Source organism: Sus scrofa, chromosome 8, assembly GCF_054392235.1.
Source record: "Sus scrofa isolate SSC_HxYL_T2T_F1_AM1 chromosome 8, Sscrofa_HxYL_maternal_Yorkshire_Landrace_v2.0, whole genome shotgun sequence".
NCBI lineage: Eukaryota > Metazoa > Chordata > Mammalia > Artiodactyla > Suidae > Sus > Sus scrofa.
In genome coordinates, this window is record NC_139390.1 from 46,535,482 (window position 1) to 46,562,873 (window position 27,392).

General features: G+C 36.7%; 1 protein-coding gene across 7 annotated transcripts in view; it reads left to right on the forward strand.

Annotated features, from left to right (window-relative positions):
- Positions 1-27,392, forward strand: part of GLRB (glycine receptor beta) — a 121,491-nt gene that overhangs the window by 44,001 nt on the left and 50,098 nt on the right. For all 7 annotated transcript variants that reach the window (XM_021100487.2, XM_021100486.2, XM_021100488.2 and 4 more), the window contains 2 exon segments: positions 15,092-15,198; positions 17,126-17,193. In XM_021100487.2, coding sequence (XP_020956146.1) covers positions 15,092-15,198; positions 17,126-17,193 — 175 coding nt within the window.

A 27,392-nucleotide genomic window follows, 5' to 3' on the forward strand; every position in this document is an offset into this window, starting at 1 on the left:
GTGATACGAAATTATACTATGGTTAGGCAAATACAAAACAAATAAAAATGCTCTGTAATAATCTCACGACTCTCTGGATCCATAAATAACTACTGACCTAATTTGTTAACAGAAAATAGAGAATGTCTTTGTACATCTATCTTACTAAAAGTTCTTCCATATTGATAAAAATGGAGCACTAACCTTTTAGTAAGTTGATAGGTACAAACTTGTAGCACTGGCTTTTCATTAGCCCCTCCCTTAGCATGTGATCAAAATATCAGTTCTGTATGAGTTTGCCTTAAGGCTGTGTATTTTCCAATAAGAAAGTGTGATTATCTCTCTTAAATCTTTTAGCTTCTTTCATGTTTTATCTACCTTTACTTTTCGAGAGCCTTTTTATTTAAAAAAAAAAAATATATATATATATGTATTTATTTATTTTTGGTGGCACCCATAGCATGCAGAAGTTCCCAGGCCAGGGATGAAACCTAAGCCACAGCAATGACGATGCTGAATACTTAACCACTAAGTCACCAAGGAAATCATTTTATTTTTATTTTATTATTTTATTTTATTTTATTTTATTTTATTTTATTTTATTTATTTTATTTTATTTATTTTATTTTATTTTATTTTATTTTATTTTATTTTATTTTATTTTATTTTATTTTATTTTATTTTATTTTATTTTATTTTATTTTAAATTTGTCTTTTTGCCTTTTCTAGGGCTGCTCCTGTGGCATATGGAGGCTAGGGGTCTAATCAGAGCTGTAGCCACTGGCCTACACCAGAGCCACAGCAATGCCTACACCAGAGCCACAGCAACGCCAGGTCCGATCCACATCTATGACCTACACCACAGCTTATGGCAACGCTGGATCCTCAACTCACTGAGCAAGGCCAGGGATCGAACCCGCAATCTCATGGTTCCTAGTCAGATTCGTTAACCACTGAGCCACGATGGGAACTCCATCTTTTTTAAAAACATCTTTAGATTCATAGCAGAATTGAGAGGATGATACAGAGATTTCACATGTACCCTCTGCCCCTACAGTGGCATAGCCTCCCTCATTATCAACATCCCCACCAGAATGGTACCGTTGTTACAATCAATGAACTTAACGTGGTACTCACTGGAAGTTCCTAGGTTTCATGAGGTTCACTTTTGGTGTTGAGTATTCTGTACATTTGGACAAATCTGTGATGATGTGTATTCATTGTTATTGAATAACGTTGAGAATTTTCACTGCTCTAAAAATCCACTATGCCCCTCCTATCCCACCCCATTCATCTTTCCTTCCAACTTCCACCCCCTGCCCCGGGGCAACTGTTAGTCTTTTTACTGTCTATAGTTTTGCCTTTTCCAGAATGTTACATAGTTGTAACTAGAAAACTTCTCGGATTATCCTCTTTCACTAGGAAATATTCATTTCCATTTCCTCCCTATATTTTCTTTTCTTTTCTTTTCTTTTTTTTTTTTTTTTTTTCCTTTTACAGCTGTACCTGTGGATGTGGAAGTTCCCGGGATAGGAGCTGAATGATGGCTGCAGATGCCGGCGTGTACCACAGCCATGGCAACACAGGATCTGAGCCACATATGCAACCTATGCCTCAGCTTGGGGCAACACCGGATCCTTAACCCACTGAATGTGGCCAGGGATTGAACCTACATCCTCGTGGACAGTATGTCGGGTTCTTAAGCCACTGAGCCACAGTGGGAACTCCCCTCCCTACATTTTCATGGCTTGATAGTTTATTTCTTTTTCGTGTTGAATAATGCTCTACTGTCTGGATGGACCACAGTTTACTCATCTGTACTGAAGGATGTCTTGGTTGCTTCCAGTTTTGACAAATATGAATAAATCTGCTGAAACATCCATGTGAAGGTTTTTGTGTGGATATAAGTTTCCATCCCCTTTGCATAAATTCCAAGGAGCGCTATTACTGAATTGTATATACTATGAGTAAGTTTCATTTTGTAAAAAAAAAACCTCACCAAACTGTCTTCCAAAATGGCTGCACCATTTTGCTTTTTCACCAGCAATGAACATGAGCTCCTGTTGCTTCATATCCTGGACAGAATTTGGTGTTGTCAGTGTTCTGAGTTTTGGTCATTCTAATAAATGTGCAGTGGTACCTCATTATTGTTTTAATTTGCTCTTCCTTGGTGACATATGATGTGGAACATTCTTTCATAGGCTAATTTGCCATCTTACATCTTTGGTGAGGTGCTTATTATGGTCTTTTGTCCTCTCCTCACTTTATTTTTCTTGTCCAAATAAACTTTTTTAAAATTTTAGAACAGTTTTAGATTTATGGAAAATTGTCAAAATGGAATTCTCAATACCGCCGTTATTAAGATCTTATATTAGTTTAGTACATTTATTACAATTAAAGAACCAATATTGATATATTGTTATTAACTAAAATCTATATTTACATCCCTTAGTTGTTTTTTTTGTTTGTTTTTTTTATTTTTTAATTTTTATTTATTAATTTATTTTTTTATGACCGCATGTGTGGCATATGGAATTTCCCAGACTAGGGGTCAAATCAGAGCTGCCAGCCTACACCACAGCCATAGCAACGTGGGATTTGAGCCTTGTATGCGACCTACCCACAGCTCATGGCAAAGCGGGGTTCTTAACCCACTGAAGGAGCCCAGGGATCAAATCCACATCCTCTTGGATACTAGTCAGGTTTGTTACCACTGAGCTGCAGTTGGAACTCCCTAAATCCCTTAGTTTTACCTAAAGTCCTTTTTCTGTTCCAAGATCCCATTCAGAATACAGACTGCATCTAGTCCTCACATCTTCTTAGGCTCCTCTTACCTGTGACAGTTTCTCAGACTTTGTTTATCGTGACCGTGGCAGTTTTGAGGAGGACTGGTCAGGTAGTTTGTAGAATGTTCCTCCATTGTGATTTGTCTGATATCTATCAGGATTAGATGGAAGTTATGTGCTTTGGGGAGGAAGAACACAGGTTTAGAAATGATACACTCATCGTGGAAGTTAGCGGTAATGAGCCCAACTAGAATCCATGAGGATGCCGGTTTGATCCCTGGCCCTGCTAAGTGGGTTAAGGGTCTGGCTTTGCCATGAGTTATGGTGTAGTTCGCAGATGAGGCTCGGATCCTGCATTACTGTGGCTGGGGCATTGGCTGGCAGCTGTAGCTCTGTAGTTCCCCTAGCCTGGGAACTTCCATCTGCCATAGGTGCAGCCCTAAAAAGTAAAAATAAATAAATAAATACATAAATATAAATAAATAAAAATGACACTCTCATGGCATTGTATAAAGGCACACACAATCAACATGACTCATAACCTGATCAAGAGGTTAAAGTTAAGAGGTGACCCTTAGGCACCTGGCTCAGGTAGGGTTTGTCAGGTTTCTCCACTGTAGAAGTTACTGTTTCTCCCACTTTCCATGCTGCGCTCTTTGGAAGAATGTCACTGTGTACAGCTAAGCTGAAGAGGGGCAGTTACAGTCCACCAATTTGATAGTAGAGGATCTATGCCAATTTGGAATTCTGCATGGGAGATTTTCCTGTTCTCTACCACTTATTTATTCAATCAGGTGTTTTATTTACAGCTTTATGAATTCATGGATTTTTAGTTCATACTTTGGATTATAATCCAATACAACTTTACTGAATTGTTCACATCATTCTAGTTTTGGCCAGAGGGAACTCTTTTAATTGGCTCTGGTGTCCCTTGGACAAAATCCCATCAGCTTTTAAAAAAATCTTCTCTTATCTCCCTTTAAATGCGGATAAGAGCATTTGTTTTCTTGAAGAAGGATTTCTTAATCTGTGGGCCACAGTCCAGGAACCCTTAGCATTGCCAACATTGCGAGCATTTTTTAAGGGAAGAACATAGCTTTTATCAGATTCTCAGTGGTGTCTATAGAGCTAAAAAAAGAGGTAAAGAGTCACTGCCCTAGACCCAGCTGTACTCTGGGATTTATTTTGCCAACCATCATTGAGCAACTGTAAGTGACTGCCATATTAATGATTTAAAGCACTGAGATAGTCTAATTCTAACATAATTAATTATGTTTGTCAGTTATCTTTTTTTTTAAATTTTTAAATTTTTTTAGTGCCACACCCATAGCATATGGAGGTTCCTAGGCTAGGGTTGAATCAGCCCTGTAGCTGCTGGCCTGTGCCACGGCCATAGTCATGCAGGATCTGAGCTGCATCTGTGATCTACGCCACAGCTCATGGCAATGCCAGATCCTTAACCCACTGTTCAGGGCCAGGGATGGAACCCACATCCTCAAGGATCCTAGTTGGGTTCGTTAACCACTGAACCACGATGAAAACTCCCTGTCAGTTATCTGTTTGAAATAAATTTTTGTCTGAACAACTTTGAAACTGTTAAAAAAGAAAAAAAAAAAAAAAAAAAAGAATCACTGCCCCTAGACTAGAGAGGAGAAATACTATATCCTACACCTTTTCTATACCCATCTTGCTCTTCCCTTGATGCTTGGTGCTTGCTTTAGGCCTTGTTCAGCTGAGAGCTTTGCAGCTCCCACACCGAGATGGCCCCATGCCACCATCAGTTAGTTCTGAGAAGACCTGTAACTGTTGTTGTTGCCTTTATAAATCTTTGGAAAAACAAAACAGTCCTTGAACTCAGATGCCTGGTTTTAGGGAGGAGATTAAGGCCATGTGCTCACACACACCGATTTGGAAATGGGGCTATGCTGTGTGGTCACTAAAGGGTCCTGTAAAAACAAGAACGTTTGCAGTTAATGGAAAAACGGAGCTTCCCTCTTTGGAAAGAAAATTCTGGATTTTTCCTTTAGTGCTGGAAAACATTACATCATTCAACTCTGCCGCCGATGCATTTCCTGCATAACTTTACATATTAGTCTGGACGTCAGTTCAAGTTCAGGCAAGTGAACAAAGGAGGACAGTTGTAAAAAGGCTTTTGATATGACATTATTTTTCTCTAGTCATTGGATCACTTTGTCTGAGTAGACCAAGTTATTTTCTTAAATTAATATCATATTTCCAGAGTAAATCCTGTTTGTAATAATATCAGAATTGTTGATAGATTTCTTGAAATAAAATAAAATGGCCTAGTCAGATGGATCAAACATTGGCCTGAGATTCAGAATGTGAAATCCCTAATAATGAAATTGGGATTAAGTATGTGGCCTAATTAAGATCACTTAACTCTTCTTATTCCTCCTTATTTTGCATAAATAATACTAGCCACTTTACAGATATATAAGGTTATATATGGTAAAATGTAGACACAGGCAAATATGCCAGATGCAAATTGTTTCACCTTTTTTGAAGAAAGTAACATAGCTATCTAGGCTTTTAAAATATACTTTAATGTGTAGAGACGACTTTAATGCTATTGTAGGATGGACCAAGCTAAAAGAAAATGATTTCTGTTTTTTTTTTTTTCTTTTAGGTAGGAAAGAAATCCCCGAATTCATGCATGTGAATATAAACTACATGAGATTTCACTTAAATTTTTTTATTTTTTTATTTATTTTTTATTATTTTGTCTTTTTAGGGCCGCACCCATGGCATATGGAGGTTCTCAGGCTAGGGGTCAAATTGGAGCTGTAGCTGCCGGCCTTTGTCACAGCCACAGCAACGTGGAATCTGAGCCGTGTCTGCAATCTACCCCATAGCATGGCATTGCTGGATTCTTAACCCCCTGATCAAGGCCAGGGATAGAACCCTTGTCCTCATGGATGCTAGTTGGGTTCATTAATTGCTGAGCCACGATGAGAACTCCTCACTTAAATTTTTAAATGTTTTTGAATTTCTTATATAAGGAAACGTGGGTGAAGTTTTTATTAAATATTGGTATAAGGTTACTTGCAGCAAAGACATGAAAATATGTGTTGACACAAATATGAATAAAGAAAAAGGGCTATAACATATTTTATATATTCCTCTTTTTAATTTCAAGAGATTTTTGTCAACCAATACTGCACTTGTGCTGTTACTAACAAATAAAATATTTTTAAAAGTTAAACAAATTTGGAGAGAGATCCAAGCATTTGGAGATGGCTTCAATCCTGGCACATTATTGAAAGGCTAGCTTTAGATTTTCCAGGACTAATGATTTTAAAAATTGGTAAGACTAACGTCCTATCTATCCATCCCTCCATCTATAACCTAAAGCAATGTATGGATGGATGGTAATAAAGAGAGATAATATTGTGCTTTCAATGTGGCAGGCTTGTTGTGAAATGATGGCTAGGAATGGGGGTTAACATGTTTCATTCTTGACTCGGTCACCTTAGAAAATCTTAACCTTGCTGTGTCCTAGTTTCCATATACTGTCACTCCTACTGCTCACTCTCTACCAGTCTGGTGTTTCTCTCTCTCTTCATTAAAAAACTGTTCTCTGCATGGTTCCTATCTCTCCTCTCTAATCAAGTGCATGTTTGTGATGATCAAGGGAAATAATGTAATGGACATGGCGATTGTTCTCCAGTATCTGTTGCATATAAGATTATTGATCTGAGCCAGTCGTGATTGCCTCTCCCTTTTTGCTGGTAGTTTGTTCAACAGTGTCCAGTGCTGAAAAGCTTCTGAGGGGAAAAAAATGTCCTTTCTCCTAAGTGAACATCTCAGGAAGAAATGCTCTTCTCCATCTGGAAATGTTGAGTGGAGCTGCCACCACTCTAGTGCCTGCAGCCATCTTGAGGCAGAAACCAGTCTAGAGGAGCTGGCACATGGAGAGTGCTAGAGGAATGTGTTTTTAATGCTGTACCAGTATAGGGAACTACAAAGCTGTAGAAGCCACGAACCCTTAAGAATCACACTGGATGTGCATTCAGTCTAATGTGTATGGTAATCTACACATAGATATAAAAAAAAAACCTGCAAAATCATAGCTAAACAGTGTATTTATCAGTTTGTATTTATTAGAGTAAGCCAGGATGATCAAGGCAGGATTTTAGAAGGGCAGTATTAAAGGTTAGGTTGGTTTTGAATTAGTACAATGACGAGTAGGAGTTATAGTATTCCAAGATGGGGGGCTGATTCTGGAGGAAGGACAAAATTGGGTGGTGATTTAAAAGGGCTAGAAAATGAGTTTGGTTTGAAATCAAAACACTTCTGACTTGAACCCAGCTTAAACTCAGATTGGGACTTGAACTCACTTTTTTTTTTTTTTTAAATTAGAATCACTCATGTAATCTCTTACTGAGGCTCAGTTTCTTTGTGTCTCAGCACAGATGGAATTCAGTGAGAGACAAAGTGATAGGCAAGATGTAGATTTATTAATATGGGATACTCATGAGGGATACAAGCAGGCAGGTGAGGAGGCTGTGCCCAAGGATTAGGTGGGCTACATTTTTATAATCTAAGGAAAACGGAAGGATGAGGAAAAGACCACCTCTTCCTCATTTTTCAGGTAGGTGTCAGGCTTAAGTCATTAGATCCTCCTTCATATCAGGTAAGAGAGTATTTGACCCTATGAATTCAAACTAGGGCTTTTTTTTTTTTTTTTTTTTGTCTTTTTGCCTTTTCTAGGGCCACTCCTGTGGCATATGGAGGTTCCAAGGCTAGGGGTCTAATTGGAATCATAGCTGCTGGCCTACACCAGAGCCACAGCAACGCCAGATCCGAGCCTGCAACCTATACCACAGCTCAGGGCAACGCCGGATCCTTAACCCACTGAGCAAGGCCAGGTATTGAACCTGCAACTCATGGTTCCTAGTCGGATTCATTAACCACTGAGCCATGACGGGAACTCCAGACTAGGGCTGTTATGGTGCATATTCAAATCAGCAGAAGGGGGCAACATAGGCTAAAATATGTTGAATCATCTCGGTTTCCATATAATGAGGGTCTCCCACTCTGTAATGTCATCTTTCCCTTAAATTCCTGTCCTTGGTCCTAAGAATTATCTTGCTGAACTTGAATGCAGGCCTCATTTTATTTTTCACTTAATGACCTCAGGCATATCTTGTGCTTTTACTTATAATTTTAGAGTTAAGCAAACCTGCTTCATTTCATGACATTCCGATAGCTTTCTTCAATGATTATTAACTTACATTTATCTCCAAAATTCCCTAGGTTTCCCTCTCTATCTATGGTCCCCTACTGGGACTTCTACAACTACTTGTGTGACTGACCATTCCTATCAAGTTGACACAGCTTACAGCTGTAGAGGAGGAAAGTGTTTTGTTTCTCTATCCGCAATAGCTGGGTCTATGAAATAATCTGACAATAGTCATGCTAACAGGATGAAAGACATGCACATTGATTAACTTGTTAATAATACATGCATCATAGCAAAAAAAAAAAAAAAGTAAATTCCAGAAAGAGAGGTGAGATTTGAGAGCTTATTTATATCTTAACAGGGGGAGCAGAAGAGGGATGTGGGCCTCCTGAGGGATAATGAGGTTTTTAGAAAAGAGAATGTTCTTAGAAGAACAGCTGAGGGAGTTCCCATTGTTGCTCAGCAGTAACAACCCTGACTAGTATCTGCGAGGTTTCCTGTCTGATCCCTGGCCTCACCCAGTGGGTTAAGAATCTGATGTTGCCATGAGCTGTGGCGTAGGTGGCAGATGTGGCTCAGATCCTGTGTTGCTGTGGCTTTGGTGTAGGCTGGCAGCTGCAGCTCCAATTCAATCCCTAGCCTGGGAACTTCCCATATGCTGTAGTGCAGTCCTAAAATGAAATAAAGAAAGAAAAAGAAGGACAGCTGAAAGAGCTGTGATAGTTTGCTACTACTTTGGGTGTGGTGTCAAGTTTTGGTCCTCTACTGTGATCAGTGACCTGCCTTAGTTGAAAGAAACTCTTGGGGAGGGGATTTAGGATAAGTGAGTTCCTATTGGAGGGCCTGTCTATAGATAGATAAAGAGAGTTTAGGGAAAGCCTCTCCCTGTATTTGCTGCTTTTAAAGTGCCTCAGAATAATCTTCATGCCCAAGAGGTGTATTTTGTGTCATCTGCCTCCTTTCACATTTGGAGGAAAAAAACAGGCTGGAGGGTTCTCTACTGCAGAAATTGTCAATTGTCTTTCTGTTGTCTTGGTCATTCCATTGCTTAGGAGAAATGCACTCATGAAGGATTTTATATCAGGATGTCATAATAGCAGTCCTTAATTGATCTGGTACAAGTGTATGTTGTAATCAACCAATTCCATTTTCCTCTCTTTTTTTTTTTTTTTTTTTTTTTGGTCTTCTTGCCTTTTCTGGGGCCACTCTCACAGCATATGGAGGTTCCCAGGCTAGGGGTCCAATTGGAGCTGTGGCCACTAACCTATGCCAGAGCCACAGCAACTGGGATCTGAGCCGAGTCTGCGACCTACACCACAGCTCACGGCAATGCTGGATCCTTAACCCACTGAGCAAGGCCAGGGATTGAACCCAAAACCTCATGGTTCCTAGTTGGATTTGTTAACCACTGAGCCATGACAGGAACTCCCCCCCACACTTTTTTTTCTTTGTTCCCATTTTCCTCTCTTGAATGAGAAAACTTGTGGCTGGATTTGGACACTAATTTGCATCCTAATATCCAATTTTCTCACATAATCTCATTCTCTTTGGGGTTTGCTATCTTTCGATTAGGGATGACAGCCGACTCTAAGGAGGTTACCATTTCACCTACAATGAAATGGAAAAATCTCATTACCTGACCCCATGTCGTGCACCTGGGATTTGGCAACTGATAATGCCATGAGAAACAACTTAAATCTATTTAATCTTCTGCACCTTTGGGAGGTTTAACTAATTGGTTTTCATTTTTTTTCTCCAATGTTTTGGATTCTGTCTGGTACCTCCTTGAAAAGATTGTATCAACTGGTATTTTTAGGTTTTTCTTATACTTACTAATAATACCTGTTATGTTTCACCTGTAGTGGTCATATCTTATCAACACAGTATATGGTAATTAACACAGAACAGGATTTCCTGATAGGTAAGAGCTGGGATTTCAAAACAAAGCCAAGCACATTACATTGTTGGTTTCATATAAATTAATATCATTTAGGAAAGTGACATTTTTACTGTATTGATAGAGAACAAACAGTGCTGGGTGTTCTTAGTTTTAATCTTCCTTGTGATTGTCAGGGACTTTTTTTGTATTGAGAAATGATTATATAAGATTTTATGGGTTATCAATGAACCCAAACAATAAACAATGGAACATTTTCCACTGGCTTATAAATAGGGTTTTAAAATTTTTTTTTTTTTTTAAAGTTGCATCCACTGCATATGGAAGTTCCTGGGTCAGGGATTGAATCCCTAGCCTCAGCTGAAACCTATGCCACAGTTGTAGCAATGCAGGATCCCTTAACCCACAGGGCTGGGGATGGAACTTGTGCTTCCACAGCAACCAGAGCTGCTGCAGTTGGGTTCTTAACCCATGGTGCCACAGTGGGAACTCCAGAAAGGGTTTCTTTTTAAGTGCTCCCAAGCAACTACCAATTTACTTGAGATTCATTGTTCAAAGGTAATTAAAATAGGAAAATATGGCAGCTTTTGTTTTTTTCTGTTGATAGCAAATATGTATGTATGAAAGAAAAAGTTGTATCTTAGAACTCTGTATTCCACTTATTTAACTGGTTTGATAACACTGCAGCCAGTGCTGCAGGTCAACAGGGAGATCCCGGAAGAGGACAGTGTGGCATAATAAAACACACAAGACTCTTTCACATTTAGAAAGCAGTCGATCAGGAGGCACTCTGTTCCATAGAACAAAAGTACTTAGGTTTCAGCCCACATGCCTTTTATTAGAGAAAGTGATATAGGTTGATGAACAGTCAGGTGCAGTTAATAAGGCTACCTTAGTGGCTGTGCTTTTGCACATGCACTAAGTTTACTGCGTCATTCAGCAGTTTCAGTGGTCTCTGACATGTCCCCCTTTTTTATTTGTTGCATAAGAACAGTCTTAGTAAATTTTGGATTGCAGAGCATTCATCTGATTCTACAGCAGGTCTCCAAGTTGAACAGTCACATTCAGGGGAAGGGGGTCTGTCTCCATCCTCCTGGGAACCCATTTTTCTAGTTTTTTTTTAATGGGATAGGGCGATGATCCTCTCTTCTGTAGCTACTTCCTGCTGGATAGGGGCAATGAGTACTCAGTGGCTGGATATGGTAGATTCCTACTATAGAGATTGGGAAGAAAAGAAAAATTAAGATTAAACAGAGGTTTGGAATTTAGGTTGATACCATTACTGTTGAAGGAATATAGTTTTATATAAATAGGTTTTTAAAGTTTTTAATGTTTGATGTGGTATTAAGTCATAAAGAATAGGAGCTATTGTTCCTTATACATGTTGTCCTTAGAACAGAAAGGAGACATCTTGAAAATGTATTCCTTGAGAATGTAAGGGTGCAGCTGCCAGCTGATGCTGCTTTGACAAGGCACATAAACCCTAAAGTTCTTAGCAATACAAAGACTTGTCTAAAATTACTTCCCTAGTATTTCCTAGTATTGGATGTCTGAACCACAGCGACTCTATTCTGCCCTTTTTCTCTACTGGCCAATGCAGATGCCACGGTTAATGATTTCTTTTTCTAGATATGAGAAGATGCAAGAATTTGGGTGTATAAAAATCCTTACCTGAAATCTAACTTTCTAAAGGTCTGCTCTGTCAGTTTTCCCAGAGCACAGAGTGTCTCTTCTGATCTTCACGCTGAGCTCTGCTCAGGGGGTGCTGAGGGTCAGCAGGCTGCAGTGGCTCACGTTTTACTCCATGTAGAGGCTGATGCCAAGTGCCAAACTTCAGTTCACTGTTTCCCCATGGTCATAAATTCATAAACTTTTGAGAGGCATATCATCATCATTTCATCCCATGGTGCTAGGAATGAACATTCCTAGATCTGGCAAAGATTTCACTAATAAGCAACTCAATATGCTGTTACTGAACTAGGCCTTATTAATAGTAACCAAAAAAATCTCTGGACCACCTATCTTTCTAGTCTGTTATGGTCCAGGAAAATATTCCCTCTTGTTCATTTTCCCATATCTAGAAATCACTGACCTCATATGGAACTGTATATCATTTTATCAGCCTCAGTCACAAATTTGGCAATGGAAGAAATAGCAATCTTGTGAAAACAGTTAATAAAAATATAGCAGTATTAATAAAAATATGGCAGTATAAGTAAAGTCATAAACAAAAATTTAAGTGAAGCACTTTCACCCTGTTCAGCTGGCTTAGTTGTTTCTTATCTTTAAAGGAAATTATATACTGGCTTTGTCCATTCAGCTTAATTTCCTAGTGTTATTAAGCTGGTTATCCCTAGATGGTTTAATTGTTCCCAACATAAAGGAGTCTTTAGATTTATATTAACATAGCCTGGCAAAGTTATAGCCCTTGGCTGAAGTCTCACTTGTTGCTGATTGAGCTTGAGTAACATCAGAAGAAAACATTTATGGCCTAGGTCAGAGCAGGTTATTAACTGGCTAGGTGTGGGGGAGTCCCACCTAGTAACATCAATAATGAAAGCCTTGGAGAGGAGAAACCCATCAGGGTAAATCAAAAGTAAAACAAATAACCATATGAATCAGGTTTGACAGTCTTGAGATAGTGGTCTACTTCTGGTGTTGTCTTCTTTTTGTCCAGGCAATAGTGTTTTTCTTATTAGAGCCTTGTTTTAGGGCGAGTTTGAAGTCACTAATTCTCTCTATAGACCAGTCCAATGTAGAGGCCCTTCTTAAGTGAGAAGTATAAATTTAGGAGTTAACTTTCTTCACTATCTTTGTAAATATGGCACTTAATTCCTGATAAATATCTTAGGCTGAAGACAACCCTTTTTGAAGACAACTCTTTAGATGATGCTTTTCCAGAATGTATATTTGTTTCCCCGGTTATCATGGGATATCTGATATTCTCCCAGAGACAGATTACAGCAATCAGCTTCAGAAAAGGCTTATTTCTCTTAATAACTCAGTTATAAGTTTATAATGATGTAACATAGCAGCAAAGAACTATTTGGGAAGTGAATCCCAGACAGTAAACACTGATCTCAATATACAAAACTAGAATTCAATCAAAGCGCTCTTTAAAATTACCCTCATTTTTACCAAACGTAGCCAAATTAGGACTATAGAAAATCTTCCCCAAATGGAAAACATGTTTTCTAACCATTTCTTTTTCATTATTGGAATTGCCAGGGAGCCGGTAAGAACCAAGAGGCATCTTGGATTTCCCATAGTCCTGACTTGAGAAAATCTTTTTTCAATAGAGACTGAATCCAGATTCAGGTTTTGCATTTGCTTACTTTTAAAATTGGTTTACTGAAATTTTAAACTTAGCCCCAACCATGAACAAATTCTTATTGTTCATTTTCCAAAAACCTTTCATCACTTTTTGTATCTGTATTATTTTCCCCCTTTTCTATTGAAAGTAACAAGCTATAAGGCAGACTCTATTAATAAAATGCAGTTACATTCCTCCATTAAACCTAGGTACAATAAGGTGTTATACTTACTGTTGATGACTCTATAAAGACATGTCTATATTAGATCAATGAACTTTGATATTAACATCTAATAATATTGAATACTGAATTTTTTGTAATTCACATGAACCAAAAATTAATTTACTTTAGGTATTTTGAAAACTTATGTAAGCACTTAATTTCCTTTAAGCCAATTAAGTAGAGCTCTTTTATGAATTTTGGCAATACCATATATGCACAACACACAACGACACAAAACAAGCGAAACAGAGACCTCATATTTCTCATTTTGAAATTTTAGCCATGAATAATGTACATCTGTGTAAAACCTGTCAGTTACAAGAGAGATTGGATTCAAATTTATGCTCCCCCAAGGGTTCCGAAACGTGTCTCACTAGTTCTCATGTAGAGAAAATAGAAACAGAAAGAGAGGTCCTAGGCTGATGGGCACACTTTAAATTTTCTTCTACAAGATGCCAATCCAACACTCCGGGTCCACAGTACCCTTGCCTGGAAACCAAGGGTTACAGTTGACCGAGGCTTCTAACAACTCCTCTCTCTTACGAGTCTGTTACCCGAGACCCTGACTGTTTTATCATACATTTAAGTAACTGAATATAATGTTTTAGCATCTTGATTCTTCTCTATTGTTATCCTGGTTTAAAGTTTCTACTTGCCTACTCACAGTCGCGACTCCATTCAGTGCAAGGCTACTGTTTCTGCAGCCGTCTGTAGTTTCACTTTTTCCTGCTCTGGGCAGACCTTCCTTTTTTTCTCTGCTCATGGCAGACCTTAATTTGTCTTTTCTCCACTCATGGCAGACCTTCTCTTCCAGCCCCATGTTGGGCACCACTGTGGGTGGCTAGCGCTGCAGGTCAATGGGAGATCCTGGAAGAGGGACAGCATGGTATAACAGAACACACAAAACACTTATATTTAGAAAAGCGGAGGACCAGGAAGCACTCTGTTCCACAGAACAAAGGTGCCTAGGTTTCAGCCCACATGCCTTTTATTAGAGAATGTGACATAGGTTGATGAGCAAAATCAGGTGCAATTAAATGATAAGGCTATCTCTTAGTAGTTGTGCTTTTGCATGTGCGCTAAATTTGTTTACTGCATCATTCAGCAGTTTCAATGGTCTCCATCATGATAATAAACTTTTAACAATCCCTTCCCACCCCTAATATGTTTAACTTTAGGAGGAGAACTTCATTGCGTGTTCCGTGGACACTATCGTATTTTATGTGTCATCAGGATTATCTTATGAATTCTAGTATTGTCTCTCTGGCTGTATCATCCCATAGCATTCACATACTCCTTTTTTTTTTTCCATTTTTTCCTTTTATCTCATTATCTGTCCTCCCTTTGTACTTATCTAGATTTTTATTCTGTTGCTTCAGAACACGTTAAATGTCTGCTTAATTTTATTTAAAAGAAAGTAGCATGGAATACCTAGGGCACTGTTTCACATATTTGGTAAAATTAACTGCTGAAATACTTTTTTTGTTTGTTTTCATTTCTTATGACAAATATCTTTGTGGCTTCTGGCAATATCTACTACTTTTCACCTCTCTTTGGAAAAGCCATGCTGTAGTTATGGATTTGTTTCAAAAAGCTAAATCTTTTCTCTAATGCAAATTACCCATTCCTGTTGATTGCTATCTCCAAATATTGACCAGGGTTTTGTTTTGCTTTGTTTTTTCTATTTTAGCCAGCAGTCAGCAGAGGACCTTGCCCGAGTACCTGCCAACTCTACCAGCAATATCTTGAATAGGCTATTGGTCAGTTATGATCCCAGGATAAGACCAAATTTCAAAGGTTTGTTTTCTCCCCAAATATCTTCATTCTCTGCAATTTAAAAACTAGTTTTATCTGTATAAATTCATTTATGTATGGTATTAAAACAGGATTATTTTAAATTGACATATAACTGTCATGTAATGTGCTCAGGTAAGAGCAATTCAATGCCAAAAATGTTTAAGAATTAGCAAAATATTAGTTCTAATGGTTTTGTATATTCCCCAGGTTAAAAAAAAAAGGTATATTGTGAATTAATAGGCTACCTATGTAATGCGTTTTCTAAGTACTTTGCATTCTTAGCTTTAATCATTTACAACTTAGGCTCTGGCTTTCATTCTCAGACACCAAAATCCTACTTTGAAGGAGAATGGCCATATACTCATTCGGGGAGAGAGAAAGCTCTGATATGCATTTTGATTCTTTTGTAATGTTTTGTTAGCATTTCGTATTGATTAAAAAATTGCCTCTACTCTTTAGTTGAAAAAGATGGCCATATGGTTTTTAAAAACATGTTAACTTTGTTAATAAAAGTGACTATGTTTTCTACACCTTACTGTTTCTAATCCAACAAAATATGACCACCTATCACATCTTTCAGGAACCAGAACTGTACGTGTGTAAAAGTCATGTGGAAGATTGTATAGTTTGTCTCTTTCTTTCTTTTGTTCTTTCGTTCTTTCTTTCTCCTTCCTTTCTGAGTTAGGAAAAACTATATGAAAATATCTCTGGAAAACTATAAACTATAATCTTTGTTGCTGATTAAGGACAGATATTAATATAGATCAGATTAACATTATAAAGCTTGATTTTTTTCCCCCTTTACAGAAAAAAAGAAAAAAAAAAAAAAAGAAAAGAAAAGCTGCAGCTGCTTCTAGTCAACTGAAGTTATACAACTATGTTGTAAAAACAGGGTTTTTGCTCATTACAGAACCTACTCAGTTACTTTCAACAGCACCATGTCTGGGTTTTCACATGTCTACCATGTATTGATTCAACACCTGTTTTTCATCAGTCAGAGGTTATGGAGCTAAATTCACATTTTCCCTTTGTTAGCCAAAGCAGCAGCCCACAATGAGTGAAAAAAAATATAAAGAAAAGAAAGCAAGAAAGAAATTTGCAACATTATACTTTGGTTCTCCCTCCATGAACTTTAAAATTATTTTCCAACAGGTCAGGCAAAAACCTTTATAATGATTCTATTATGTTTCTGATTAATTTTGCATTTTCAAGAGTTAAAAATCAAAATATAGTAATTATAAGTAAAACCTATTGAGTTCTGCTTTATCCTTTAAGGTGAAAATTTGAAACAATTATAAAAATGCAAAAACAATTATGTTTTTAAAATGATATTTTTTAAAGAATAAGTCACAGTTTCATAAACTCATCAGCTCAAACATTTTTAAAGGTAAGTATATTTTTGCAGTTTCTACAATTTAAGGGACAAATATTTCTGTATAAATAACACTATTAAATATGACACAAACATAATTCATTTTTTATTTGTGTGTTGACCCCTATTTAGAAAAATAAGTAAATGGCAATTATCAGCAATTATCAACACAGTAGATTTTTTTTTTTCTTTTGCTTTTTAGGGCTGCACCCACGGCACATGGAGATTCCCAGGCAAGGGGTTGAATCAGAGCTACAGCTTCCAGCCTCTGCCACAGCCACAGCAATGCCGGATCCAAGCCTTGTCTGCAACCTACACCGCAACTCATGGCAACACCGAATCCTTGAGCGAGGCCAGGGATCGAACTTGCAACATCATGGTTACTAGTCAGATTTGTTTCCACTGCACCACAATGGGAACTCCAACATGGTAGGTTTATAACTTACATCCATGTAGATTAAAAAAATATAAAAATCAACTGTATAAACTATAAAAATATGATTCTGACCAAGTTTTTTTATAGCTACTAAATATATCCTTAACTTTTATCGATAGGCATTCCTGTTGATGTGGTAGTCAACATATTTATCAACAGTTTTGGATCTATTCAAGAGACAACCATGGTAAGATTACAGTCAATTTAATATTTTTAATTGTCAGAATTTTAACTGGAGGATAGTGGAAGAAATTAAAACTGAAAAATATGGAGTAACCCTCAGAAAAAAAAAATGCATGCTCTCTCCTAGTGTAAAATATCCAAATTTCAGGGTTTTGTTGAATCAGTGATTTTGATGTCTTTATAATTTTTCAGTTCTATTTTAATCCTAATACTGAATGAATACTTACAGAATTGGGAAAATTAACATATTCACTCTGTGCAATTAGTTGGATACCACCTGGGAAAAGGGTTTATGCAATGAATATTCTGGAGCAATATTTTTTCCTAATATGGGTATATGTATGAGGATTCAAAAATACTTAAGCATTTAGTGTGTTTTATTTTTTGTGGTTTTTTTTTTTTTTTTGTATTTTTAAGGGCCACACCCATGGCATATGGAAGTTCCCAGGCTAGGGCTCAAGTTCTAGCTGTAGCCACTCCCCTACACCACGTCCATAGCAACACTGCATCCTTTAACTTACTGAGTAAGGCCAGGTATTGAACTCGTGTCCTCACGGATACCAGTCTGGTATGTTACTGCTAAGCCAGGACAGGCACTCTTTTTCTTCTTCTAGTTTTCTGTGGAGAATCTTTGTTTTCTCTTTTGTGCTAATTTTGTGATGGGTGGAGCAGAGAACTGTAAAAAGCAAATTTGATTTTCTTGTATAGAGTAACCGAGTTCCCTGAAATGATTACCTAACACTAAAAAAGAGCTTTGAGAGGCCAAGGAAGAGAAAGAAGGAGGGACAGGCAGGATCCTGCCTTGAAAAAGACAGAAAAGAGAGACTTGGGGAGGGGCTGCTGTCCTGGGTGAGTGGGACATTAAAGACAAGATGTTTGCGAAGGATAGTTAGTAGATTTCCTGAGTGATGTGTAATGTAATTACTCTCAGCTTCTCAAAAGACATCGAGTACAAAGCTTGTTAATGTTTTAGAATATGAGATTTGTACCCTTTTTGAAAAGCCACATGCTGAAATAATACCTCAGGTGGGGGAAAGAAGGCTTAAGTTTTTTTTTTTTTAATATTTTTTTTGAGATACTTACATTTTTCTTAATAATATAACGTTTGGATTGAAAGCCTAATAGTAATGGCTGGAGCACAGTTTTTCTCAGGGAATATCTCAGATGAGAGGAAGAATAACTTTTTTAAAAGACTTAGAAATTTTTAAATTTATTTTTTTGTATTGAAATATAGTAGTTTTACAATGCTATTAGTTTCAAATGTATAGCAAAGTGATTAAGTATATAGCAAAATAATTCAGTATATATTCTTTTTCAGATTCTTTTCCATTATAGGTTATTATAAAATATTAAATATAGTTTCCCATGCTATATAGTAGATCCTTGTTGTCCTTATTTCTATTTTATATATGGTAGTATGTATATGTTAGGGTGAGGGGGTTAGGGTTAGGTTTCCTTTTCAAGGAAAGAATGGTTTTAAATATTTATTCCTTTATTCCAAGTGCAGCATAGCGTGTAATAAAGGCAATTGCCTATTGCATTTAAATTATGACACTTACTTTTATACATAACTGTGCCAAGAACTTTATTTATTTATTTGCTTTTTAGGGCCTCACCCGTGGCATATGGAGGCTCCCAGGCTAGGGGTCCAATCGGAGCTACAGCTGCTTTCCTACACCACAGTTCACGGCAACTCGGGATCCTTAACCCACTGATCAAGGCCAGGGGTCAAATTCGCAACCTCATGGTTCCTACTAGGATTCATTTCCACTGAGCCACAACGGGAGCTCCAAGAATGTTATTTTTAATAGAAGCATGTCTTTAGCCCTGAATAGCTAATTTTTTTTTTTTTTTAAACAGTGCGGAGATATTTTTGGATAATTATTTGAAAGATTTTTAAATAAAGTCCAAACTTCACTTCCAGTGACTTTTTTTAAGTTTTCCTGAGATAGACATACAGCATAGCTCACTAGAAGACAGCTATGAAAAAAAATACAGATGACCATATGTCACTCAGGATGGAGACAAGGGTATAGTCATCATTTGAAAATACGACTTGTTTTTCTAAGCACTTCTCTTAACAAGAGTGAGAGATGTCATTTTTCAAGGAGAAACTTCAAGAGGATCTATTTGGTCTCTACACCCTTCTCTGTATCCTGTTTTATCTTTCATGCCACCACTACGCTAATCGTAAAATATCACTATTGGGGTGTAACTGCCTATTGGAAACATCTCCACTTTATCTTGCATTTGAGGACAACTAGTGAGAGGATTTTCTTTCTCATTTACATAAAGGCTACACATGCATTCTTGCTCAATATAATTAATGTATCTATTCTGTTTTTTTTTTTTTTTTTTTTTTTTTTTTTTTTTGTCTTTTTTAAGGGCCACACCCATGGCATATGAGTTCCCAGGCTAAGGGTGGAATCTGAGCTGTAGCTGCCAGCCTACACCACAGCCACATCAACTTGAGATCTGAGCCATGTCTGTGACCTACACCACAGCTCACGGCAATGCTGGATCCCCAACCCACTGAGTGAGGCCAGGGATCAAACCCACATCCTCATGGATGCTAGTCGGATTCCTTTCTGCTGCACCGCAACGGGAACTCCAGTATCTATTCTATTCTTTAATAAATATTTTTTTCATTTATATATTTATTTATTTAATTTTATTTTTTAATTTCCCCAATACATTTTTTTCCCTACTGTACAGCATGGTGACCCAATTACACATACATGTTCTTTAATAAATATTGAAGGCTTTCCAAATAGCAGACACTACACTTTTCTCCTGTCAGTAATTACTTGATTGTATCAAGTTGAAAATACCTGGGGAAAAGGGACATTAGAAAAAGAATAACTTTCTTACCAATTATTTGAGGATTATAGTAAAATATTTAATAATTAATCGCATGATCTTCTCCTGTTCTCCTATACACTCTTCACAGTGGTGGACCAAATTCAGCCAATTTTCAACAAAGTTTTTGTCTCCTCTGCCTATCTTTGACCTCCAGTTTCTGATTCACTTTGTGGTCCCCATTTTTAACCCAGGGTTTGCATTTCTATCATTTGTTTGTTAGTTAAATCTGATGGATTTTTTAAACTATAATTCAACTATTTTTGTGTGTTTTCCTTTTAGTCTCGGACTATAAACCTCTCAAAGTCAGGAATAATATATTCTACTTCATTTTCCACAAAATACAGAAGATAATGGGCACTCAATTAGTGAACACATAAATAATGTCATGTTATTAACTAATATTGATTAAATGAAAGAACAAATAAATTCTGCTATTTACCTAGCAAAAAGTGAATCAAGGTAGTCATAAGAGAATTGGCAAGCAAATTTAAACAATAAACTTATGTTGAACACTTATTTGGTTAAATAACAGTAAATAGTGTAACTATTGTAGAGTATTAATCTTGTCAATTTGAGAGACCTTTATGCAGAGGAGTCAAATTATTTATATTCACTCTTTCTTGTGATGAAATAACCTACCTGCCTATGTTGTGTAGATACAGCCTAAAGATTCAGAATTGGAATCATACTCATCAAGTAGATTTATCATCATTTTTGCAATGTTTATTTCATGCAAACTTATAAAACAGTTTAGAGATGGCTGTCATATTTTATAGATTTGCTCAGTCTTTTTCAAAAAAAAAAAAACCTAATATCTTGTTTCCTAATAGTTAGGAAAAGGACAAGTTCTTATAGAGATGACATTGCGATGTCTTCTAAGAAAAAAAATGTATCCAAAACAAAGCTTGTTCCTCATTACTTGTTATAAACACAAGTCAAAAATAATAGTAACTCAGGAGGGTAACCAAGAGGTATGCATGTGTGTGGAGAGGAGTTATATTATGAGGGGATATTTGTTTCTTTTTCCTTCCAATCAGCCAAGATGGGCTTATTTACTTTCTTCAGCTTTACTGAGGTATCATTAACAGATAAAATTGTGAGATATTTAAAGTATACTGATGATTTGATAGCCCTCTACATTGTGAAAAGTTTTCCCCCATCAAAGTAATTATCACATTCATCACCTCACCTGTTCATCTTTTTTTTTTTTTCATGAGGGCATTTACATTCTACTCTTTAAGCAAATTTCAATTATACAGTACAGTGTTATCAACTCTAGTCACCATGTTATACATTAGATCCTCAGGCATTATTCATCTTCTAACTGAATATTTATATCTTTCACCAACCTTTACCAATTTCCCTCACCCCCAAGTTCCTGGAAATCACTTCACTACTCTCTGTTTCTATGAATTCTTTTTTTCTTTTGAAGATTCAACACATAAGTGATACCATGGAGTATTTATCTTTGGCTTATTTTACATAGCATAATGCCTTCCAAGTTCATCTATAGTTGCAAATTATGGTATTTCCTTCTTTTTAAAGGCTGAATTATATATATAGTACATACTGCATTTTCCTCATCCATTCATCCATTGATGGGCACTTAGGTTATTTCCATAACTTTGGCTATTATGAGTAATGCCATGAGCATGGGAAGACAACCGTTCCTTCTAGTTATCATGTTTCCTTTGTGTATATACCCACAGGTGGGATTGCTGGATCATGTGGTAGTTCTGTTTTTGCTATTTCTTGATGAATCTTCATACTGTTTTCCATACTAGCTGTACCAGTTTGCATTTCTACTACTAGTGAACAATATTTCCCTTTTCTCCATATTTTCATCAGAATTTGTTTTCTCTTATTTTTAAAAAAAAAATTTCTTGAGCTATAGTTCATTCACAGTGTTGTGGTAGATATCATCTTTTTGCTACTAGCCAGAGAGCATGTTTCTTTTTTTGTCTGTTTGTCTTTTTAGGGCTGCACCCTTGGCACATGGAGGTTCCTAGGCTAGGGTCAAATTGGAGCTGTAGCCTCTGGCCTACACCACAGCCACAGCAACTCGGGATCTGAGTTGCATCTTCCACCTACACCAGAGCTCACGGCAATGCCGGATCCTTAACCCACTGAGCGAGGCCAGGAATTGAACCTGCATCCTCATGGATGCTAGCCAGATTCATTTCCGCTGAGCCACAATGGGAACTCCCAGGAGCATATTTCTTAAAAACAAAAGAAAACAAGCAAAAATTCCCCCCCGCAACCCCAAGAGTTAGGAAAGTGGAGAGCATTAGATTTGTCTAAATACAAGATATATGTTCATGGAAACAGTAGGATGGACAGTGTGGTGAGTTGTGGTATCAGACAGACTTACGCTAGAATCTCTTTTCACTTGATGTGTTACACCCTTACAAGAGTGAAAAAACTACAGAAATAAAGCAACAGTATTTTGCTGGTATAGTAACTCTCAGGGGTGGTGACCATTTTGGTTGTCTTAGGGATAGTGACCATTTGCATTTGCAAATTAATATATTTCACAATAAAAACTTATCCTGAAGAAAATAAACCACTTAAAAGTTAATTAGTAGCCCCATTGTATAGTTGTGTTTGTGTTTATTAATAGCCCCCTAGAAATTTCCCCTACAGAGATCTACTAAAATAAAATCCTAAAATCTGTGAGCTTCAATATTGCCCAGTGCCTTCCTCTCTAGTTCACATCTGACCTCCACTGCAGTTGCTTGTTCTGGAAAGCATAACATAGAACACAGAGCTTGGGGGTGGATATAACACGAAGAGCTGCTAGTCAGATGGCAGCCAGATGTAGGATAGCTCTGAAGGAGGAAGGCAGCCCTTTCCTCCAGTGTATAAAGTCAACTATCAAGCAAAGACTAAATCAAGGTGATAGGCATTACTGTTTTAAGGAAACTTTAGCCAATTCTGTTTGGAAAACATTCCTTCCTGCTTATTTTTCATTGTTGTTTTGTTTTTTAATTCAGATGCTAACTATTGATGGCTAAACTAAAAACAATCCCACATTTACTCACAAACTGTAATTGTGTAGTGGAGGGAAAGCAGTGCCTTATGAATTTTCCTTATGGTCTTCCAACCCGCGTGGTTAAATGTTCCTTCAACCTGTTTTATAATCTTTTTTTAGCTTTATAGTTCCTATTTCTCATATCTGTGTGTTCATTTGTATTCTACTGCCTTACATTCTTGTAAGGTATCATTATTAATACCAGAAGTGAAATTCACCAATATTATTAGCAGCGTTACCCCCAAATCATCAAATAAATGTAATCATCCTCATTTAAAGTTGATATAAGAATCACTCTTTTTGTATCTGTCTATTGGCTGATGACAACTGAAATAGGACATTCAAAACAGTGAGAAGAAATGTTTGTTAGAGGCGAGGTGGCAGATGCTCTAAGGTTATGCTTAAAGTATTTCCTGTTTTTTTTTTTTTTTTGGCTTAAATCAGCAGAATTTTTTAATTGAAAAATGTAAACTATTGCACTCCTGGGGAAAAATTAGGTATTATGGTTTATTATAACAATCTGTACACAGACATTTTACCTCCTCAGAAATACCTTAGAACCCTTTCATGGAAATAAAAGCCTGTTCATACAATCAATTTTCTTTCTTTGGTGTTGGCATGCTTTGTAATTACATTGAATTATTGTTGCACTGGTATTCATGTTCCTGTCAAACTTTCTCTGCCTTTCTGCTTCATGACTTTTTGTTTGTTTTAATAATAGACTTCAACTCTTTTTTGAGCAACACAATTGTGACTGTCCAAAAAAATCATATTTGGATCAGCTAAAAGAGCTTAATTCTAGTTCTTGGTAATTACTCATCTTTGTTGTTTTAAAACAATTTTACTTTATATATGTTTTTCTCTATAGACACAAATTTCTTTCCTTACAACTTTATTAATTTACTCTTCTTCATATTTTGTTGCTTTTGTTATTAAGTTTCCAGCATTTTTTTATTGATTATAGACTAACATTAGACATGCTTGCCCCATTTTTCTTTCCTATTTTACATCATAGATACACAAATCTTAAAATGATATTATATTTATTTTTTCTCATATTATTCATCTTCAGGGTTTTTTACCCTGTGGTAGACTAAACAGTTGTCTCCCCAAAGATGTCCATATCCTAGTCTTTGGAACCTTTGACTGTATTGTTTTACATAGTAAAAGAGACTTTGCACATGTGATTAAATTAAGAGCTGCAAGAGATTATCCTTATCATCCAAATGGGCCCTTAAGAGAGGGAGGCAGGAGGCTAGGTCAGTAGCTGTAGATGTGATGGAAACAGCATGAAGTGGGGTTGATGTGAGGAAGAGACCATGGCCCATGAGGGCAGGTGGTCTTGAGAATCTGGCGGAAGCAAGGGATTGGGGCTTCCAAAAGGAACCAGCCCTGGGGACAGCTGGACCTTAGCTCAGTGAGGCTGAATTTGATGTTCTGAACTCCAGATCTGTAGGGTTTTAAGCCACTACGTTTTTGGTAAGTTTGTTCCAGCAGCAAGAGAGAACTGATACACATGCTGATGAACACTAGTTTATAATTGTTTTCTCCCAAATCCTGCCGGAGGATTATCTGATTACATTTAACTTTCTCCCTGGAGGGCTACTGGATTATGTATATTACTGTTTCCATATATGGGAATGCCAAAATGACCAGTAGTTTTTTGTTTGGTGATTGCTAAAATCCTCATTTGTTAAAGTTAATCATAATAAGGACATTATTTGAAATATTTGAAAGAGAAGCTTCTATTTGAAAGAGAAGCTTTGTTTTTAGTGGTAAACTATGCTGTATTTCTGTCTCTTTTCTTTGTCAAATTTACTTTGTAATGTATCTACCTGAAAATGAAGAATAATATCATTTATCAGGGGTACTTTCCTCTTTACCTTATTTCTCCTAGCTAATTTATTCAGAAGTATTGGTGATTAGACATTGTGACTAAGAGTATCATACAGTTGACTCTTGAACAAGACGGGCTTGAACCGCACGGGTCCACTTTTATGCAGAACTTTTCCACTGTGGGACTGTGTAAGTACTCCATAAGCTATGGTTGGTTAGTTGAATCCAAGGAGACAGAGGGCTGACAAAGTTCACGTGGATTTTTTTTCTGCATGGTGGGTCAGCTGCTGCTGATTGCATGCCTTGTTCAAGGGTCAATTTTATTAGCATATTAAGGAAGGATGCAAAATGTTCAGGGTTTTTTTTTTTTTTTTTTTGTCTTTTTAGGGCCACACTCATGGCGTATGGAGGTTCCCAGGCTAGGGGTCTAATCGGAGCTATAGCCACCAGCCTATGCCACAGGCATAGCAATGCTAGATCTGAGCCATGTCTGCCACCTACACCACAGCTCATGGTAATGACAGATCCTTAACCCACTGAGTGAGGCCAGGGATCGAACCTGCAACCTCATGGTTCTTAGTCAGATTCGTTTCTGCTGCACCATGATGGGAACTCCAAAATGTTCAGTTTTATATTCCCTTTCAGTAATTTGTCATTATCAACTGATATAGAAAAATTAAATTAATGGTGTAAAGAATCCTAAATATATATCCTAATCTGTCAAAATGTCATAAAAATCATTTATTCACTTCTGTATTTAACAGAAATATGGGCACTTTTAATATATCCAGTCCAGCAGACCACTACTCCTATGTAATTTATAGTTTAGTGTGGCACCATTGGACTACCTAGTTGGCCCTCCATATAAAAATAGTACATTGTCATAAGTCCAGAGAAATTTAAATATTCATAAGGTGTTATTAAACAATATTTAACTGAAAACCTTAGTTTCAAAAATTTTTATTTATTTATTTTTGGCCATGCCTATGACACACAGAAGTTCTGGAGCCAGGAATTCAGCCTGCACCACAGTAGTGACATTGCCAGATCCTAAACCCCCTGAGCCACTAGGGAATGCCACTAAAAACCTTAAAAATGACATATTGAAAACAATAGATAGAACATAACCTAAGAACTTTTACTGACCTTTTGTTACTTTCCAGTTTTTACATGAAACATCAACCTCACTAATGACTAAATTTAAATCATTTTAAAACCAGGTTTTACAATAGTTCTGTTGACAGAACTTTAATTATCATGCTGGCAGATACTATGAGAGCAGACTTTTAAAATTTTCTTTGAATGTCATTTTTAAAATCATGATGTAGAGAAAACAGATGAGCAAAGATTGCATATGTGAGAGTTACGTAAAAATTACAACTAGGCAGAAGAGCTATCCTAACAACAATACAAAATATAGATACTTAGCTCTTAATAGTAAACTGTCATTAATGAAACTAACCATTTTTAATATCTGCTTGTGGAGTGTTTCATTGCCTTGAAGATGTAGTTTAATTTGGGTGTTAATTGGTACTGAAAATTTTGGAGAACATCCATTTTCCAGATAATGACTATTAGTGTGCTCTTTGGAATGAACAATGAGAGTATTTGTCCCCAAGTTCTTTAACAATAATTAAGTAATTTCCCAGTGATAAAAGAAGTCTGTTTCTGTTGGGAATTTGTTCACTGCAAAGTAAATGATAGAGCTCTAATTATAGTGATTGGATAACTGAAAATGAAAATAAATAGGTTTCAAAGTTAATACAGAGGATTTGAAATGCCAGTAACTAGCAATTATTTAGAAATGCTCATAAAACATTAACCAAAGCATAATAACTAATAAGCTTTTATATTTTAATGAATGTTGAGGCAAAGAATTAATTTAAAATGTAACATTTTAAAACAATCTTAAAAGATATATAAGCTTGTTGCAACTTGTATTGAGTATAATACTATGTAGCTACTTAGCTAATAGAAAAGCATCTTGGAAGCACTTTCCTGGTGAGATAATAAGATATGATGACCAAGGATGATGCAATGAAGTGATTTTGAATTTTCCAGTGATACTCCTTCTAATGCAGCTCTGGAGTTCTACTGAGAAATAAAAATTTTATAAAGGATTACAGTAGAGACTTGAAGATTGTGGTATACTGAGCTTACAACCATTGCAGCAGAAAGCAAGAAGAGTTCATTTCAGGAGATATTCAAAGCACTGTTTGAACATTTGTAACCTAGAAATGGACTACTGTCAAGAATAATTAATTACAGGTCAGTTAGCACAGTACAGAGCAAACCCAATGAATTACACTATAGGCATAATTTTTGTTGAAGCAAAAATCCTATTAACCACTATTACCAACAGGATAAGAAAATAACAAAATGACAAAATAAGAAAATAAAAAAATAAAAAGACAAAATAGTTGTTCAGCACTTAATAGAGCCAGATGAGTTCATGTACTTTACATGTGTTTTCT